This window comes from Fusarium flagelliforme (genome assembly GCF_020744385.1).
Source record: "Fusarium flagelliforme strain FIESC 12 MPI-CAGE-AA-0113 chromosome Unknown B0J16scaffold_2, whole genome shotgun sequence".
NCBI lineage: Eukaryota > Fungi > Ascomycota > Sordariomycetes > Hypocreales > Nectriaceae > Fusarium > Fusarium flagelliforme.
In genome coordinates, this window is record NW_025763504.1 from 753453 (window position 1) to 771524 (window position 18072).

At 46.5% G+C, this 18072-nt stretch overlaps 7 protein-coding genes and 1 non-coding gene across 8 annotated transcripts; 3 read left to right on the top strand and 5 right to left on the bottom strand.

Annotated features, from left to right (window-relative positions):
* Positions 1-556: 556 nt before the first annotated feature.
* B0J16DRAFT_332077 (uncharacterized protein) lies at positions 557-2774 on the bottom strand. The gene is made up of 2 exons (XM_046126678.1): positions 2386-2774; positions 557-2322 (listed from the first exon to the last, which is right to left on the bottom strand). The coding sequence occupies exons 1-2, from the start codon at positions 2630-2632 to the stop codon at positions 959-961; spliced, it is 1611 nt and encodes a 536-aa protein (XP_045985883.1). The 5' UTR covers positions 2633-2774; the 3' UTR covers positions 557-958.
* A 1444-nt stretch (positions 2775-4218) lies between these two features.
* Positions 4219-6417, top strand: B0J16DRAFT_52352 (uncharacterized protein). Its single transcript, XM_046133988.1, has one exon. It carries the CDS (start codon positions 4450-4452, stop codon positions 6286-6288), a length of 1839 nt encoding a protein of 612 aa, XP_045985884.1. The 5' UTR covers positions 4219-4449; the 3' UTR covers positions 6289-6417.
* A 597-nt stretch (positions 6418-7014) lies between these two features.
* Positions 7015-8157, bottom strand: B0J16DRAFT_379869 (uncharacterized protein; the record flags this gene model as incomplete). Its single annotated transcript, XM_046131031.1, has 1 exon — positions 7015-8157. One exon carries the CDS (start codon positions 8155-8157, stop codon positions 7015-7017), a length of 1143 nt encoding a protein of 380 aa, XP_045985885.1.
* Positions 8158-10420: 2263 nt separating this feature from the next.
* Positions 10421-11420, top strand: B0J16DRAFT_315676 (uncharacterized protein; the record flags this gene model as incomplete). Its single annotated transcript, XM_046125263.1, has 2 exons — positions 10421-11019; positions 11069-11420. 2 exons carry the CDS (start codon positions 10421-10423, stop codon positions 11418-11420), a joined length of 951 nt encoding a protein of 316 aa, XP_045985886.1.
* Positions 11421-13262: 1842 nt separating this feature from the next.
* On the top strand, positions 13263-13336 carry B0J16DRAFT_t51. Its single transcript has one exon. It is a non-coding gene; the product is annotated as a tRNA-Val (tRNA).
* Positions 13337-13360: 24 nt separating this feature from the next.
* B0J16DRAFT_332085 (uncharacterized protein) lies at positions 13361-14037 on the bottom strand. Its single transcript, XM_046126679.1, has one exon. It carries the CDS (start codon positions 13866-13868, stop codon positions 13392-13394), a length of 477 nt encoding a protein of 158 aa, XP_045985887.1. The 5' UTR covers positions 13869-14037; the 3' UTR covers positions 13361-13391.
* Positions 14038-14155: 118 nt separating this feature from the next.
* Positions 14156-15350, bottom strand: B0J16DRAFT_52409 (S-adenosyl-L-methionine-dependent methyltransferase). Its single transcript, XM_046133989.1, has 3 exons — positions 15139-15350; positions 14927-15089; positions 14156-14872 (listed from the first exon to the last, which is right to left on the bottom strand). The coding sequence occupies exons 1-3, from the start codon at positions 15270-15272 to the stop codon at positions 14372-14374; spliced, it is 798 nt and encodes a 265-aa protein (XP_045985888.1). The 5' UTR covers positions 15273-15350; the 3' UTR covers positions 14156-14371.
* Positions 15351-16303: 953 nt separating this feature from the next.
* On the bottom strand, positions 16304-17998 carry B0J16DRAFT_52411 (uncharacterized protein). The gene is made up of 2 exons (XM_046133990.1): positions 17590-17998; positions 16304-17516 (listed from the first exon to the last, which is right to left on the bottom strand). Exons 1-2 carry the CDS (start codon positions 17936-17938, stop codon positions 16360-16362), a joined length of 1506 nt encoding a protein of 501 aa, XP_045985889.1. The 5' UTR covers positions 17939-17998; the 3' UTR covers positions 16304-16359.
* Positions 17999-18072: the final 74 nt, after the last annotated feature.

Sequence of the window (18072 nt, forward strand, 5' to 3'; positions counted from 1 at the left end):
GTATTAAGAGTCCAATTGCCATGAGAAGGAAAGAGGATCCCAACTCAGCGATTGCCTAGACCTGCTACGTAGTATATATTCTCAGATGCATCGTACAGAACCCACTTCGATCCAACAAGGGTAGCTCAGGCTCTCCTCAGGTTGGGCTCAGGCGATGCTTACCCTCAGCTCAGACGACCTGCCTGAGCCACCAGGATTTCCTTCCTGCGTAAGCCTGGGGTGCTCGGAACCGTCACCCTCTTACTCTAGTTCCGTGTGCGTAGTGAAATCAGACCGAAAGTAACGGGACAGCTGAACTGCCCGGGTTGCCTGCCCAGTTTCTCCCAGCGCTCTCTATAAGAGGGTGTCATGACCCATCGCAATTGCCAATACTCCCCAGTTCAAACCTCTTTATCCCCTCTTTTCAGGGGCAACTCTAAGCTATACCTAATTGAGATTTTGTCTGATCAGGTGACATTGCGGAAATAACCAACGCAGTGCGTTTCAGGGTAGCCAAGTTTTGACAAAACCAATAGCATATCTTAGAAGTTAGACAGTGAACATTTGTTGAAAATAAGCTGCTATACTGTCCTCGTGAGCTCTTCAGATTGTTAAGATACAGACATAATGAGGGTTTGGTCGGCTTGCTGGAACCTTCTCTTTCAGGAGTCTCATATGCTCCAAATCCTACTCTTCCTCTTGGGACTTGTATGACGCCCATTATGTTGGCCTCCACATATATCCTGACACCAACCCTTTCCATCATTTCGTTTGAAAGATACCCGTGTTCGCTCAAGGAAAGATACGTTTGGCCGGAAGTCCCCATCTTCGCCAATTGCAACAACTCCGCCCAAATCCCCGATATGGTAACCCTTCTGGTCGTAATGATTGAATTGCCCCAGCCCTAGCCATATGGCAGTATGAAAGGCCGAATACATGAGGACGAGTAGGGAGCCGGTTTAAGAAGAAACGCGACCTACTAGTCCTCCATTCCCAGTATCTCATCGTCTTGCGTAAGGTCCACGACGTTCGTCCAATCTCCCACACCTTCGAGATAGACCGGCTCAAAAAGTTGCTTCAAAATATCATGCTGTGGCTCGATATTTAGCCAACTGTCTTCATCGCTTGAGAACGGCAAGTCTCTTGTAGTGAAATCGGGATATGGTATCTCAGCCTGTTGATCCTGTGATCCAGAGGGCATAGAAAGACCGCACATTCTCTTGACTGAGCCGAAGCCTTCAGAAAAAGCACATGCCATTCCTGAATTAGAAGATGGCAATGTAGTATCGTGAGGAGCAATATTGGTCTGAATACCTGGAGACAGACCGTAAGTAGGCCCTGGTTTTGTATCAACTGCGGGTTTCTCCAAGGTACTTTCGACATTGTTAGAGCGCTCCTTTGAGTTCCCTTCCAAAACCTTTTGTTCGAATCGAGTCTCTACTCGAGCCAGGAGTTCCAATACTACCGGGCGTAGCTGATCAGCGCAACTCACTGGTATATCCCTAGTTTTCTGCACATTGGAAATGATATGCTGTCCCTCTTCTGTCCAAATATCCCTTATTATTCCTGTAATCTCTTTGAAAACGCCTTCATGATACGGCTTCTGGTCATCATCGATATCTCCGAACAAGATCTTGCATATCTTGTGCCATTGGCCTTTCGGTGACAAACCCCTCCCGAAACGGACCTTGAGGGCCTCTTGCGTAGTGGGTGAGACGCCATCAGTGTTTTCTGAGAGGTCCATTGAGCAATCCTGTTGCAGAACATGTTCTTGGAAGGGTTTTAGCGCTGAAAACCCCTTGAAACACCTCGGACAAAAGTAGTTCGCCATATGGCGCCTCTTTATGTGCTGCTTGACATCTGATATGCGAGGCATTTTGAGGCTGATACAGTCAAAATAACGTTCTGGGTGCCTTCTATAAAAGGGGCACGCAAACGACTCGACACATTTGTTGACGTCGTTGCTTTCTTCATCCTGACCACAGTCCCCATCAGCTTTAGCTATCTTTTCCGATGTTCGAGTAGCGCGACTCTTCTTCTGAGGTGCTCTGTTATCCCCAGCAGGCCTCTTCGACGGACTTGATTCATTCTTCCTATCTGAAGGAGGTGATTCTTGTTTCATCAGCCCATCAAACGATTGCACCCGACATTCGGTAGATGGGAACAGAGAAGGATTTGTTTGTGTATCAAAAAACATGTCCAGGTTCGACGTATCGGAGAACGCTTGAAGCCGCAGGGAAAGCATGCTGTCCACTGAAGAGACCCGATGTAGATCGCCACAATGCACCTGAGAGCCTGGAAGTTCGGAATTAGGAAGATCTGTCTTACCCGCCCAGGAAGACTCTTCATGACGTGGAGCAACCATTAGCCTTCTTATATTGCAAGAGGTACATCGATATATCTTACTTGATAGCTTTGACTGTAATGCCGTGCCAGACATAGGTTCTTGGGCTTGCGAATTCCATGCCAATGGCATCGTCGATCGCCTTCGGGGCTGTCGATGTACCGACAAGGAAGCCGTCGAATGCCCATTCCAGCTCGAGCTTTTATTCTTAACCGGTGCAGTAGCCCCCTTGCCAATATTATAATACCCATCGGAGAAGATATTTGGCACGTTAGGCTCAAAACTTCCAGCTTTGCGGTCAAGATTCATTTGCTGATCCCTAATAGATTCACTGAGTCCTCGTTTGTGTATGAACGAAAAGCTTGAGTATTGCAATGCCTCAGCCTTGATAGGAGCTGTGAAGTTTTCGAAAATCGTGGAAACTGGAAGTCAAGAACGAGGCAGTAGGATGGGTTGAAAGTGGAAGAATCACCGTCACAAGGCAGACGAGGGTGACCTACTAGGCCCTGAATTCAGATATACACACGGAGGGGGGTACGACAGCAAATAAGACGCGATGTGCAGATTGCCGAGACCTGGCTCTTTAGTTGGCGCAAAACTTGTATGATAAGAGCTACTAAGACCTCAGTAACTTATTGACCTTCTTGGGCACTACTTAACAGATGTTAGTCCTAAAAGACTTGGCTAAGGAGATAAGTAAAGCGAATATAGCTACGGCGTAGAGCCTAACTTGTCCAACAATGAAAATATGACCACATAAACCCGAATTTTTGTTACTTTGGAACATCAATACTTGATTTTAATTATCTACTGCGATAAAATACATTGCAAAACAGATGATATCATGACAACTTGAATTTCATACGACTCCCAATGTCCCTAAATATGTGCCTTAAGTGTTGACTTAGTTGGCTTCTGTTTGGATGGTGTAGGACTTTGTGGCTGTGCTGTTCTGCGGCCCGTCAGGAGTCTGCCCTGGAGGTCAAGACCTGGGTCCAACAGCCAGTCTTGCATACGGTCATTGTATGGCTGACTCGTGTGCAATTGGTTTGAAAAGCTGTAGGTACAATAATTTTAGCGTACAATCTTTGAATTGCGGACAATGAACCAACCTCTTTGAAGTGTCGATTGAACCGGACATTGTGATATAGGTGGCGTTGTAGATAGATACCTAGTTGTGTAAATCACTGGATTGCAGGACCTTGAGAGCGAAATATATAACATGCTTGACGCTTCATCTTCCACGACTGCGTCCATCGCATCTTCACAATTGTGGCTAGCCACAGTACTGTTCACGACCGTGGAATCGTAGTTCGCACATTTGAGCAAAGTTGATAAATAGCACAGCCATGCTGGACTTGACTGAACTACACCATTGCGAACCAACGCAGACCCCCAGAGGTTTGACTGAAACAAAGACTGTAAGTGGCGGCCTACAGAGCTGCTGGTTGGTCTTACGACTCCCCCATGGGGTAAACTCAGCGAATGAGGTTGATAGGGATGGGGCTAAACACCTGCAGGGCGTCTTCAGCTCTCACAAATGTGTAGAAGGCCTACGAATCTGTGTAGAAGAAATGTCTAAGGGAATGTTCTCTCTGAAGCCCAACCATGGATCTCATGTTCTCGCCGTTACTTCAATGCTGATGCCCGGCATTTGTTTGTGAGGTTATTGCTGAGGTATCAACACCTGCATCACAATAGCATTCTTTCTCTTTGCAAACCTCAGGAATCTTCAAAATACTAGTGATCAGCTTAATTATCGCTTCCGCGTCAAGTCAGGGGAATGTCTGTAAACTGCTGTATGGCTCCCACACCACCCGCGCGAACTGCGCGAACGTGTACTGCAGAGCCTCATTTAACAAAACAGCCTTGTAGAAACTACCCAATTGTGTAGCAGGCAGACAATTGCCTTGTTTAATAAGTACTTGAAACCTGCCTTTCGTGTTGAGGTGTTTTCCTTCTAGAGCTCCAGGGGGCCATACGGTTCGTTTTGTTAACAAAACCTTTGGTTTCATCCAGTCAACATACGTATTTTATCTTCTCTTTATCTTCAGTTTCACACACACAAAGCATATTGAACTTTCAAGACACTTTCATTCTCCTTGAAACCAATCGCTCATTGTACCATGAATACCACATTTTATGCAAAGTTACGCCGCCACAAACCCCCCCGGCGGGAACCCCTTGCATCACTGGCCTCGCACAGAAGGTTACCCAAACGGATATTGCACTTCTTCAAGCAAAAGTTCCCGCATGACTCGGAGACTCCTGTAGCCTCAAAAAGAAGTTCATCAACTCCATCGGACAGCAGCGACAGCTTTGGTGATGGCGAGGTGGTTTACAGCGACACCGGCTGCCCCAGGATTGACGGGGATCACCAAGTGGTGACAGTCGACTCTGAACCAGCTATTTTGAGGTTCCTGAACAGAATTGCACAGGGGCTCAAATTGGAATTGGACCTAGATAGCAATGATGGTCACAAAACCCATGGATCCAGCCAGAAACGCCATGCAGGCAACCCCGATCAAGGAAGCCGTGAAGGGAAGAAGCAGAAACAAGGTCAAGGATCCCGAAATACCGGAGGTGGGGGCCGAGGCGGGAAGAAAAACGGCGGGGGAAACGGCGGAGGAAGTGGTGGAAAGCAACCACCGGACGGCCACAGGTACCCGGTCCCACCCCCGCACAGTGGCCCCCAGAAAAAGCCCCCTTTCGCATGTCCCTTCCACAAGTTGGATCCGGTCCGCTACGATTGCTGTAGTAGTGTCCGGCTGAAACGCCCCTGCGATGTCTCCCAACACATTAGGCGATGTCATCTGCTGGTAGACGTCAAGCAGAAGACTACCAACGCCGAACACGCGGACAACGCTGAACCTACAGACAACGTTGAACTCGTAGGCAATGCTGAAGCTGAGGAAGAAGTCGCTCTCTACTGCCCAAAATGTCGCATGGAATTCTTTGGCACTACCGCTGAGACCAATCTCCGACAGCATTTACCATGTCAAACACCTCAGCCAGCGACGATTGAACAGACCGGGATGCTGCTACCTGCAGAGTTTAAACAACTTATTGCTGCGCGAAACAAGGCAGCTGGCGACATTGACAAGTGGTACGCTATGTGGGAGGCGTGCTTGCCAAACAAACCTGTCCCTGAATCACCATATTTTGCTCTTCCTGGTCAAGAGGCTGTGGTTGAGACATTGACTGTTCTACCAGAGGTTGAAGTTGAGACACTTGTTCCTCGGTCGCAGGGCGGAGAGATCATCCGCCGAGCTCTCCATGATTGCCCTTCCCAATTCTTTTTTACTGACGACGAGATTGATGCGATCGTAAACCAGGCCTTGAATGGACTTTACCCAGGGTCTTCTGGGGCCGAACCACAGACAAGCACAGATACCCGTTTGGAGGTCCAACAGAGGCAGATGCCCCAACGGCAAATGTTCCAGCAGCAGATATCACAACAGCCATTCAATGGTGCTGTCACTTCCACTGTCTTTGACCCCTCTGCCTTTCTCGCCGCTCCCCAAGCCTATCCACCATCGCATCAACTGTGCCAAAATCCTGCTGCCCCCGCACCCTTTGCCCCCACTCCTCGAGTCGTTCCCCAACCCGTCCCCCCGCCAGCCCCCCAAACCAATGCCCAGACACAGAAGCCTTACTATGGTGCTCCTTTCGCTCTGCCCCCTCAGCATAGCCCTCAGATGTCACCTCCAGCGGCGGATATGCCTTTTCGCTCAGCGCCTGGACCTGTAGCATCAGAGACCTCGCCAGCATCTCAAGCCATAAACAACTCTTCCCTTTATGACATCAATGACGGCGGCGTCGATGGCACTGGGTTCCCTGCGCCCAACCAGAGTGGTGCTGATGTGTCTGGCTTCCCTTCTCTTGAAGGCAATGGTTTCCCCGCGAACAATGGCTTGGACGATGTTGGCTTTTCATGGTGGAGCAATAATGGTTGTCAAGACTAATCGGAGATGGTTTATGATCTAGTCATGTAATGGTTTGATGATTAATTGGCAATCCATAACTGATGCCTCATGAGTTGATGCTGGTATGGTCGCATGGGAAAATGATATTGGGGAGTTTTAATGGGTAAAACGGTCTGCTTTTATATTAGAGTTCCAGCGTGGGATAGATTTGCGTTTGAAGTTTAGATTAAACTTCGGTTTAGTTCTCATGAGAATACATGTCTTATTAACCAAAGCTACTATTGAAGGCCAACTTGCATGCACATGTTGATTGGAAGTGCCTTTCAGCTTTGCATCTCTATGATGAGTACCGCATGTTTCACGTTAGCAAGGTCCTCTTCAGCCACTGGTCAGTCAGTTATTTCCTTCGACCATCGGTGCCCTTGCTCTGGGTTTGTACAAGCTCTCTTCAACTCAACAATTAGATGTCAGTAAGTTGCTTGAGCTGCTCGGCTGATTCAAATCTGGATTCGCAAGAGACTGAGAAGGTGGAAAACAACTATTCGAGGTCTGCTAGTGACACATCTGGTGATAAAGATGCCCGTAATGCGTACTTAATAAAACAACACTTCTGGTGGAAAGCAACACTATAGGAATATCCTGTTGACGAGTCTTAAGAGTCCATGATGCATGGTGGATTTCAAGAAGGCATGCTAATAGATTTCAGGCATGCTGCGAAACAAATAGCCTAGTATGAGCCTCCTTGATAGAGCTCTCTATGTCGACCTACTCTTCATTCAGACAGACAAGATTATCGTCCTCTTGTATCATCTCACCCAGTAAATCCTCGAGTGCTAGCTCGTACAAAACACGCTGAACACTCTCGCCCTGGTCATCTGTCAACTCCTCGCGCTCAAGATAATCAGAGACACATTGAGACCCATATAACTCCCAGAAATCCCGCATCATGGAGATACTCAATCCCAAGCCTCGATCCAGATACGGAGAGGGTGGGTTCTTTGATCCAGGGAAAATGACAGACCAAACACGATACCAACGTCTCACTTCACCGAAGTGCCAGGAGTCTCCTCGAATCAACTTTGACTTCTGGCTCTCATCGAGACCATATTCAGGACCTATATCGCGCTTCTGGCACGTTTCGCTCAATACGTGGTCATCACGTTGGATCAGCGTGTCGAATGTCTTGTAGCAGATCAAGCAGTGAATTGGGCGTGAATGGCATCGAAAGAGGTGTTCGTTTAGTTCCTCAATAGATTGTAGATCATCCTTGAGCAGACACTTTTGATATTCGTCTGGCGCGAAGATCTGAAAGGGGCAAGCAAGATGAAGGAATAATTTTGTGCGAGCGGGTTGAGAAACCACTCCCAGCTCCTCATCGCTGATGTCAACTTCATCTTCTGTTTGTGTGTAAATTGACCGCCCAGATGATGTTTTGCACCTTTTTCGAGGGAGCAGTCTATCCTCCCGCGGTGCAATGTATTTTGTTTCTGCTCTCCATTCCTCAAAGAGCTCGAGTGCTTGTGTCTTTATCTTGTGTCTCTTGCCCTCAAGCACATCAGTCAGGAACTGGCTCTGTTTCCAAAGATTGATCCTTTCACCTTCAGACTGATCGCTTGAAGATGGTGATGCATGTTTGGCCCCAAATTTTGGGGATAGGGGAGTGACACAGCCGTGCAGTAGTGCATCGGGTCGACAGCCGACATAAGATCGGCATTGGTTAGCCCTGGTCCGTTTGACTCCTCTGGTGGCTCCTAAGAGGGTTGAGGGACGATCAAGGTGGCGAGAATTCAGGGTTTCCGGTAATTTGCTGACGGTTGACTGTGCCGTCACATTATTGCTCTGGTTTTGAGAGGAGGGCTTTGGTTGCCGAATTGGCATTGATAAAGGGCAACAACCGCAAAGAAACATTTTGAAGAAGGCCTTGAGCCGCTTTACAGAAACAGCAAGAATTGACATATTCATGGTCGATGCATGGACTAATCAATTCTGCAACTGGACTTATAAATGAGTAGGTATTTTCCCGGGAGCCTTATTTCGAGACCAGATTCTCAAGACACAGCTGTGCTGTGTGCATACAATATAGGTTGCACAGGGTAGCATGACCAACCAATGATAAGCGGGCAATGCCGCCACTTTTCAACGATAGCCAATCAGAAAAATTGCCCTTCCACAGTTGTGGAAGTAAATCAAGCATGGGTGCTCCTGATCAATTGATGGAGAGGTTGAACGCATGTTCCAGCGGGGCTTGAAATAGGTTCTGCAATTTAGCAAAGCAGACTGCGCAATGCAAGCGTATAGCGGTCTGACAGATGTGCACCTGGCTTTATCAATGGTCATAGTGAATGCCACAACTGCGAAGCTGAACTGACGTCTAATCACCTGCTCGACAAAAGCACAAACGTGTTTTGCTCAGATGATCCAAATATGCCGTGTTTGGCCAAATCACCGCGAGAGAATGCGCCACGTTGCCAGACATTTGAGCACGACGCAGATTGAGATTGCGAGTTTTGTTTGTTATTCACATGCCTGCCGTCAGATGCCCATGCGAGAATGACGCATACGGCTTCCGGAATGCGCCTTTTCATGTTGAGCAGAGAAACCTAAAGGGGCATGATAGCATTGGATGATTACCTTGATGGCTTTTATTACCTATCGAAAACTGCAAAAACAAGCAATTTCAACCTGTTTCATAACTTAACGCAGCTATGCAGTTCTGGGACCATACAATCCTATTTCTCACTTAATTGGCCGTTACTGAAGCCTAATCAATGCCTAAACTGCAACAAGCTTCAACCTGATAGTGCATATCGGCATATGATTCGGGAGAACGGATGCTGGTCTTGCTCGGTCAATATTGCGTAGCTATGATATTTACAGCAAGTACCTTATGCATGAGTCGTGGCAGATTTCAGGCTCCAAGAATTGGACATGCATGGAGATATCAGGGGATTACTATAGTGGTTGAAGATTTTGCTTAAAGGAAAATTAGCTATTGCCAAAATTATCACAAGCTTGAGCATGTTCTCTCTTGTTCTCGCATAGGCCACAAGTCGCGTCGGGCTGCATCCATCTCGGTTCGTAGACATTCCATTTACTGCTCACGACCACATTCACTCAGTGCATTATTACGAGCGTCCGGGTAAAGCCTATCAGGAAAATGTTGATATCAAGCTGTCTAGTGCATCTATTTTAATTTTTATCATAGTCCTAGTCTAACAAGGCAGACATCTCGGCGATGACGAAAAGCTGCCTGCTGATCTAGCAGATCTTTCAGAAATAGCTTATCTTTTATGATAATTGTGACGTGTCTCCTAAATTAAGAAGCACGCAACGCGGATGGCTCACCTAATTCTAGTTTGCTCAGCCTCAGAAAAGTTGCCTTACACTACAGAATCGCGATCGAGCGTGAGGGTCACCTAGGTACTCCGATCGGTAAGGAAGCTTACGTCCGTGGTCCAAAGCAAGTCACGACGTACTGAATCTCGAGAGCGCACTATTTCAATCTGATCATCAGTTTTGTATGGACCTCGCATGCTAGTAGATTGCCAAGTCAATAAAAGACTTGCGGTCCCGTAAATCAGGTTAAGACTTGGTGGAAAGAGAGATTATGCCGCCAATATCATTTAAGCGCGGCTATCAGCAGTATATAGACGGGGTTACCTTGGTGTAGGTGGCTGTTTTAATTTTGTTAATTACCAGGGCCCGAAAAGTGATACCAGGACGTCTACTCAGCTAAAACTCAGGTTGGTCTCAGGGAAGGCTCAGGTTAAAGCAGCGACTGATCAGGATGTTAGTCGAGAGAGGAAATACTCTTGGTCGATATTCACATTACGTATTAGGCTGATTTGATCAAATCCTATTCTCAGCAAAATGCGAAGTCGTTGTGTTGTCTTGTAAGGATTAGGGCGCCAAAAGAAAGTAGCCTGAGTGCAGACCAAGACTTTAGTATAAGATGACCAAGTTATTTCGTCTCATGCTCTCGGGTCAATTCTTCTGACGCCCTATCGTTGACTACCTACCTACCAAGCATTGGCTCATTCCGGCTGAATATATCGTACTAAACTAAATATGACCCCGCTTCGGCTCGACTCCAGCTTATAAATCATCCTCTCCCTCTACTTATTCCTTATTCAAGGAAACCGCCAAACTTGACTCACTCAGCAACATCAAAATGGCAGACTTTCAACCCAAAAGCATTCTTATTTTCGGTGCAACAGGCACCATTGGCCGGTACATCACCAAGGCGATAGCAAATGCCCAACCAGCATTCGACCATGTCACCATCTTCACATCTGAGGACACTGTTTCCAAGAAACAAGATTTCATTCAAGAGCTGAAGTCGAAGGCTGTGAATATCATCACAGGTGATGTCAACAACGAAGAAGACGTCAAAAAAGCATATAAGGGCATCGATACCGTCGTTAGCGCGGTGGGAAGAAACGTCATCGAAACACAAATCAAGTTAATCAAATTGGCGTCTGAATCGGATTCTGTGAAATGGTTCTTCCCTTCTGAGTACGGAACGGATATCGAGTATGGACCTCAAAGTGCTGATGAGAAGCCGCATCAACTAAAGCTCAAAGTGAGGAAGTATGTCCGGGAGAATGCGAACGGGCTCAAATACACTTTTGTGGTTACCGGACCGTACATTGATATGTACTTTACCTTGAACCCTGATATCCCCGAGGCGGGAGGTTTTGACTATGAGGGAAAGAAGGCTGTGTTGATTGATAATGGGAAGCCAAAGATTGGATTTACAACTATGCCCGAGTAAGTTTCATGCATCATTTGATAATGAGAAAAGACTGACAACTTGCAGTGTTGGAAAAGCTGTCGTAGCAGCCCTTCATCATCCATCTGAGTCATTCAACAAAGCTTTGAAAGTCCAATCCTTTGTCGTCACCCCAAAGGAAATCTTGAAAGAGCTGGAGAAGCAAACTGGAGGCGAGTCCTGGACTGTTGAGAATTATACTCTTGATGAGTTGAGAAAGGCAGAGAAGAAGGGATGGACTGAAGGTAACCCCAATGCTACTTCGTATACACTCCGTCGTATCTGGTCTGAGGGTGGAACCCTTTATGAAAAGACGGATAATGAGAAGATTGGACTGAAGGATGAAGACCTTGAGACTCTGGAGGATGCGGTTCATAGACGACTGACGACGGGCTATTGATTGGTTATCAACTGTGTTGGTCTTCAGGCCGAGTTGACAGGTTTATCTTGACGCTACCCGCATTGATTGCGGTATCTAAACCAGATTATCAAGGCTGAATGTGGCATAAGATTCTGTCTTCACAACCGTGATCAATTGCGTATTAAGCAGAAAATCTCTGCGAATTCGCAATATGCCATAACTCGTTATGCCATGGCGGCATGAATAAATCTATACATTTGATATCAACTCGTCCAATCCTTTGGCCTATATCTTCCCAATCGAATCATTCGAATATCAGTCAATCGCGAGAAAACTTCTTCTACAGATAATCGGCCAGAGGGTTACGAGGAACCCAGTTTGGGAGATATTCACCAAATCCCCAATAGTTACCAGCACCCATAGGATGGTCCGCACACATGCGGATCTTGCTGACATCAACACCCTCTGGAAGGTCCTTAGGATCCCATGTCATGGGTCCAAGGCGACCGCATATCTCTTTGGCATGAGGATGTTGGTCGGCGACGACCATAGCGGTCATGGCGGCAGCGATAAGAGCTTGGATCTTCATTGTGACTGTTTTAAACTGTTAGCGGTGCGAGCAATTGAAGAGGGTTGGAGGATCGCACTTGGTGGTGAGTAACTAGTGGCGCTGGAAGGGAACAAGGTTTAAGGATAAAAAAGTCAGCGCGGATTGCCAAAACTCCAGTTTATAGCCAGTCAACGCAGTTCCAACACGTGGTGTCAAGCGATAAAGAATTGAAGGATTGGGTGGTTGCCTGTTTAGAGAGTGATGGTGGCTTACGCACCCAGTTGATCCTTTCGCTTATTCGACCCTTGGATAGCATGGTGCGGTTTGAAGTCGGAAAAGAGTCAGGTCAAGAAGCGGCCTAAGGTACTTCCGAAGACACCAAATCCTCGCTATCACAAGTGTACCGAAACAAGGGTCTTGCAAGACATATTTGTCGTCTTGGAAAATCCAGCCTTAGCCCAGCGGCCTTTTTCGAGCGACGAGACGAAAGTGTTTCTTTCCCGGTACGCGAAGTAAGCACAGACTCGAATCCCTCCGAGTTCGTGGAAATGATATTTGACGGTTGATGAATGAGCGCGTTGCTGTGCAGAAGTGCTTGGCGCAAGTGGCCCATTAAGCGCAAGCAATAAACCAGTCAACCAATGCAGCTATCCTCAAGCCGCCGAAGGACTAATCCATCTTCATGAGCCTCTAGTCGGCATCATTCGAGTGGTATTCTTCTGGGGCGCTCCCTGCCAGGTTGTTCTTCGCGATGGAATTTATTGCTGGTTGGCTACTGGTCGAACAATGGGCGTACCCTACAGAAAACACTTGATGTTAGCACGGGGTCATTCCGCCATGTTATTCGCACAGGATAATGTAGAAGAATGTCTTCAGGTGGAAAAAAGAGTACGGGTTCCGAGTATTGGTATCTTCAAGCTCAAAGCTGAGTACAGAGGAGGGCAAGAGCAAATTTAATCATCGGACTGTAGTATTTGCTGTGAGAGACTGGACTGACTTACATCTTCGCTGTTCCATTCCGCGGTGGACGTGACGCTAGACGCGATTCGGCCTGAGGTGGGGACATTTGTGTGGAGGTACTGTATGAAGGTGCGGGAGTGTGTAATGACTCACGTGATATTAATCGTTGATGATGGTGAAGCTTCTGTCAACGCTGTATTACCCATAGTGATGCTAACTTTAATCATAGTAACATTTGCCTTGAGACCTTGCTAGCACAAGTTTATGAATCGGTGATCTGCAAATTCCCTTTCTGACTATTTCTCATTTCTATTCATTTTGCTAGGGTACTAGGTACTAATTGTGAGCCCTGCTTTTATCAAAAACAGCTTGGTACTGTGGTCTAGTTGGTCATGACATCTCGTTAACACCGAGAAGGTCCCCGGTTCGAGCCCGGGCAGAACCTCACTTTTTGCATTTCAAAAAACTATCTCTATCTTATTTTTTCTGCAGCAGGTACATCAAGATTCAACAGGCTCGTTGTTAGCCTTACACTTTTTCTCATGCTCATTCATGTATTCACAATAGCGGCATTTCATATGCACTCCCAAACCATTCTGCTCATCAACTCGCCAACTAGTAGTCAAAGCAGAACCTCCCTCGCTACGATCATACTTAAAAAGCAGCCTGTTGATTCGGTTCTCGGAGTCGGAAACTTCCAGTGCATCAAACGGCACGCCGTCTTCTCGAATACAAAGTCCTAAAAAGCTGTCTAGGCCTTCATTTCGTAGATAATCGCTCCATTCTTGCAAGAACTCAGGGCTGAGGCTAGGGATTTCATTCGTGTGAGTATAGGCGAACTCATAAGCAATAGCACGTCCATTCTTGATTATAAAGTCGCTAGGAATGATTTTGCCACCAGGGATAGGCACGATACCTTCCGAAGCAAGAAGTTCGCGCGGACATTCGCCGTCTTTGCATACGACTGAAACGGTCATGTTTTTGTTGCCGGCGAAGGTAACGACTTTCTCACCTCTGGTGATGTCAAAATGCTTGTGGTTGAGACGGATTTCGTAAAAGTCGTGCAGCTTATGTTTAACCAGCAGGTTGGCCAGGTTGGAAAGAACACCGGGACAAGCCTCGATAAGTTGGGATGCAATGTCTACATCCTTAAGATTGTTGTAAGTATGTTGTAACGAGTCCATTGCGGTAGCTGTTGTGACTCAACGGATGTGTCGTCTAATGTTAGGTGTGATTGAAATAATAGGGCGATTAAATATACCAAGAAAGTTTCTTGTTTAAAGCTTTTGAATATCTAGTATGGTTAATTTGATATGGGTCAAACTAGTAGGGGTATTGGGTCTATATATACTCATTCCAGAACCTTGAATCAGTCAAAGAGCAATCGCAGCACAGACATGCATATGAACTGTTTCCTTGTGTGAATCTCTGTCCGCAGCGGCAACAAAACTTCAATGCTAAGCAACGAATAAGTATTTGATTAACTACCACCCTTCATCCCCCGGGCAAAGAACAACTGCTGTTTCCCTCCAATCTCCCTAGGAACCGGCGAAGGTGTAGAAGTCAATTTCCAAGACCAATCATCCAATCCGGCCTTCTCATACGCACTCTTAACCTCCCCCTCTTCAAAACCCATCCTACTGACACTAAGTTTCGACAAGTCCATTCTTTCTCGATCAGAAACCCAGTCAATAATAAGTAAAATTCCTCCAGGTCTAAGTCTTTTAGAAAGCTGTAAGATCATATTGTCTGGATCTTCGATGTGGTGCAGTGCTAGACACATAACTATTAAATCAAAATTGAAATATGCGGGCGTGTCAAGTTCGGGAGATGGCGTTGATTCAGGTTCGATGATGTCTCCTTGTACAGCGTGCATTTTCGTTGGAGTGTATCCTGATTTGAGGGCCATTTCGTTGTATTGTTCTGCCATTGCTGATGAGATGTCCATGCCTCTAACAGTGGACATGAAAGGTGCAAGTGCCTGCCATAATCAGTAGTGAATTCGTAACGACAATAACGATAGACGTGATCTTACTCTAGAGGCCACACCATTCCCACAGGCATAGTCCAGCATCTTCGTAGGTCTTGATGCGGGTGGCTTTATACCGATCCAGTTTATGTTCTGTCGGAGCTCTTTGGATACCTGGTTGCATAATTCGATAATCCACGGCCATTGAAACATCATAGCAGGAACATTGCTAAACCAGTCAATATTTGAAGAAGATAAAGGTATTTGGAAATCCTAACTTGTAGTGCGATTTATTGTGCTGTCCCATAGACCTAGGAACATCCTGAGGAGGACCGTGGTGATGATGAGTGTGATACTGCAGATGGTGATGGTGGTGGTGGCAGTGGGGAATATCCTCGACAGGTTGCTCCATGCTGTAAAGCGATGTATAAGTGATATCTGAGAGTCTTTTTGCAATGGATTATAGTAAAAATGAAGATGTAAAACGTATGTTCGTGAACAAGACGCGCCTCTCAAGGTATCGACAAAAGGGTTTCGGTCAGCGAGAACCCTGATGGCCTCTCGCATTAATCCACCAAAACACACCGTAGTTGTGTATATAGCCCCCTCGTTGTATCAGACAACATTGGTTTATTGTAAATAATCGATTTTGCTCGCTGTAGACCTTTCATCATATTGTGCCTTTTCTGGCTAGGAAGATAATCCGCTTGAAACCAAGTATGGTTATATTTGGTTCAGAAACCTCTTGACTCTCGGCCGCCCACGCATCTAGTTCTTTCGTAAATCACACCAGTTTATCGCTTATCCCACCAATGGAGTGGCCCGTATTCACTTCATAGCAAACAGTTGATGTTGATCAGACTCTCATTTACTTCTCAAGTCGGGGCAGGTTTTGATGCCGCTAGATGGGGGGGTAGGAAGAGCTTGAAACCCTCAACAAGCTCTGGCGCTGACGAAAAAAGCGTAGCCACAGACGTATACACTTCCTGTACGGGCCTGGTTTCTCTCTGGTAGTTTTGCATGATTTTTAAGAATTGCCGATACCTTTCGGGCTCACTCATATATCGTTTCTGGTAGGCAGTCAGCAGTTTGGATCTTGATAGCTATCGGCATGCCAGTTTACCTTCACCCGGTTTACATAAGCTACAGAAGCATTCATGTCGACAGGCTCCTCTTTGTCTCTACTATAATTGGGCAGCTGGCTCATATAATCGCTGGTCAGCGCCTTTATTGCCAATGCGCTATCTTGTCTAGCAGAATCAGAACTACTGGACTTGATGTCGTTCTTGAGGTAAAAGTTCGATACTGGGTCCCCAGGCATACTGAAATTCAAGTCTTTGTCGATAGTATATCCAGGCGGCAAGAAATTGTTGAACCCAGCAACTAATTGCAATTGGTTTTCAGCAACAAAGAGATCTGTCACCAGCCGCATTACACCTGGAGTGTCAATTCTGGGATCGTGTTAGACTCATCTTCAGACACTATCTGGGCTGAAGAACTCACGCTTGTGCTTTGAAATCTTTCATGATGTCAAGAAATCGATTGTATACGTCAGGACGGTCATGGAACGTCAGTTTGATCTGGTCCAGATAGACAAGCGCGTCTGGCAAAACTGGCTCCTGGCCTGAGGTATCTGGTTTTAGTGCTTTGAGGTTCGGGTCTTCATTCGTCTCCTCCTTGCTTTCTTCGTGAAATTGAGAAGAACTTGAATCATTATCCGACCCTGAATGAGACTCAACATCTAGATTTGTTGGAAGTGCAGCAAGAGATATCTCTTCTAGATGGTTGCAGAGATGCTTTGTGATAGCTATTTTCCCGGCAGGGATTGTGTCGAAGCACAGGGGGCAGGTGATGGATTGCCAATCTGGTTCGAGCTTGTGATCTTGTGCAATATGAGCTATCCAGTCTTCGCGGGTCTGAAAGATGGTCGTGAAGGAACAATCCGGATCGAGACATTGCCAGGGGAGTAAATCCTGATATAGATGCCGTTTCCATACTGAGTTGTTTCGAATCGAGAGAATTTTACCACAAGAAATGCATTCAAAAGATTGACCTTCTTTGGCCTCTTTGGATAAAGGTGGAATTCGAACTGAAGGCTTTCCTTCAGCACGGTACGACATGACCGTTTCTGCCACAGAGGCTGATGAGGGAATCGACGTTCCAAGACCAGAATCCTGGAATTTTGAGCTGGCAGCGTCTGATCGAGTGAACCTTGGGAAGTCAACGTCACCAACTGCTGTAGTCTGTGATTCTCGCTCTCGTTGACACCTGAGGTAGCGATCGTAGGACGTCTTGGAGAGTCTCGAAACCAAGGAACTTTCTGCTTTTGGAAATCTCGTCCGAATCCTGTCCTTGTATACGTCATGTGGCAGCCAGGTCTGCGCTGCATCTGCAAAGGCGGCTTTCTCGGCAAATGACTCTAATGTCGCGCTTTGAAATAGTGCATCGAGTCCCATGAGAGACAAAGTATCGGTCTCCAGATCTTTAGCAATCTCCTCAAGGTTATCCGAGCCATAGTAAGAACTGCTATCCGACGAGGAAGTGTCGTGGTCCAGATCTTTGTGAGCTGCTTCAAGGACTTCTTTCAATTTCTGCACTGATTCTTCGGCCGTATCTGATATTTGAGTCTTCTTGGAACTAGTCAAAGGTTCAAGCCCTGTCATAGCTCAGTCATTACATAAAACAATAATATGCAGTCTGAGCCCATCGGCCAGGTAATAATAACATACTCTCTAGTAAAGCGTCGCTGATGCTGACCAAAACCTCGGTAGTAGCGTGTCTTAGACGTCCAGACTTGATAAAATTGATATCTTGATCGCCAGCGCATATCCGATAACCGTCAGACCATAGTTTTAATCGATCGAGACTTCTTTGTAAACTGATGCTGACCGGGGCTTTCTCATCCGCGTGGAGCTTCGAGTCTGTAAGCTTTTGTATAATGTCGCGAAATACAACAAGTAGCAAAGAGCATAGGCGCGCAACAATGCTCTCCTCGACGAAGTGGACTGCTAAAGCATCTAGAAACAGCCGAACTTTAGCTGCCGGGTCGTAGCCGTCTTGCTCATTCAGACTGTCCATCTTGTGCGCAATTGTGTTGCTTTTGGTAGATCAGCAAATTTCCGTGAGTTTGAGTATGGGCATGTGTAACCGTGAAAGTGCATTCAGCTCTGATTACAACGACCAATAATGCGTGAGATAAATGTCGCATGCAT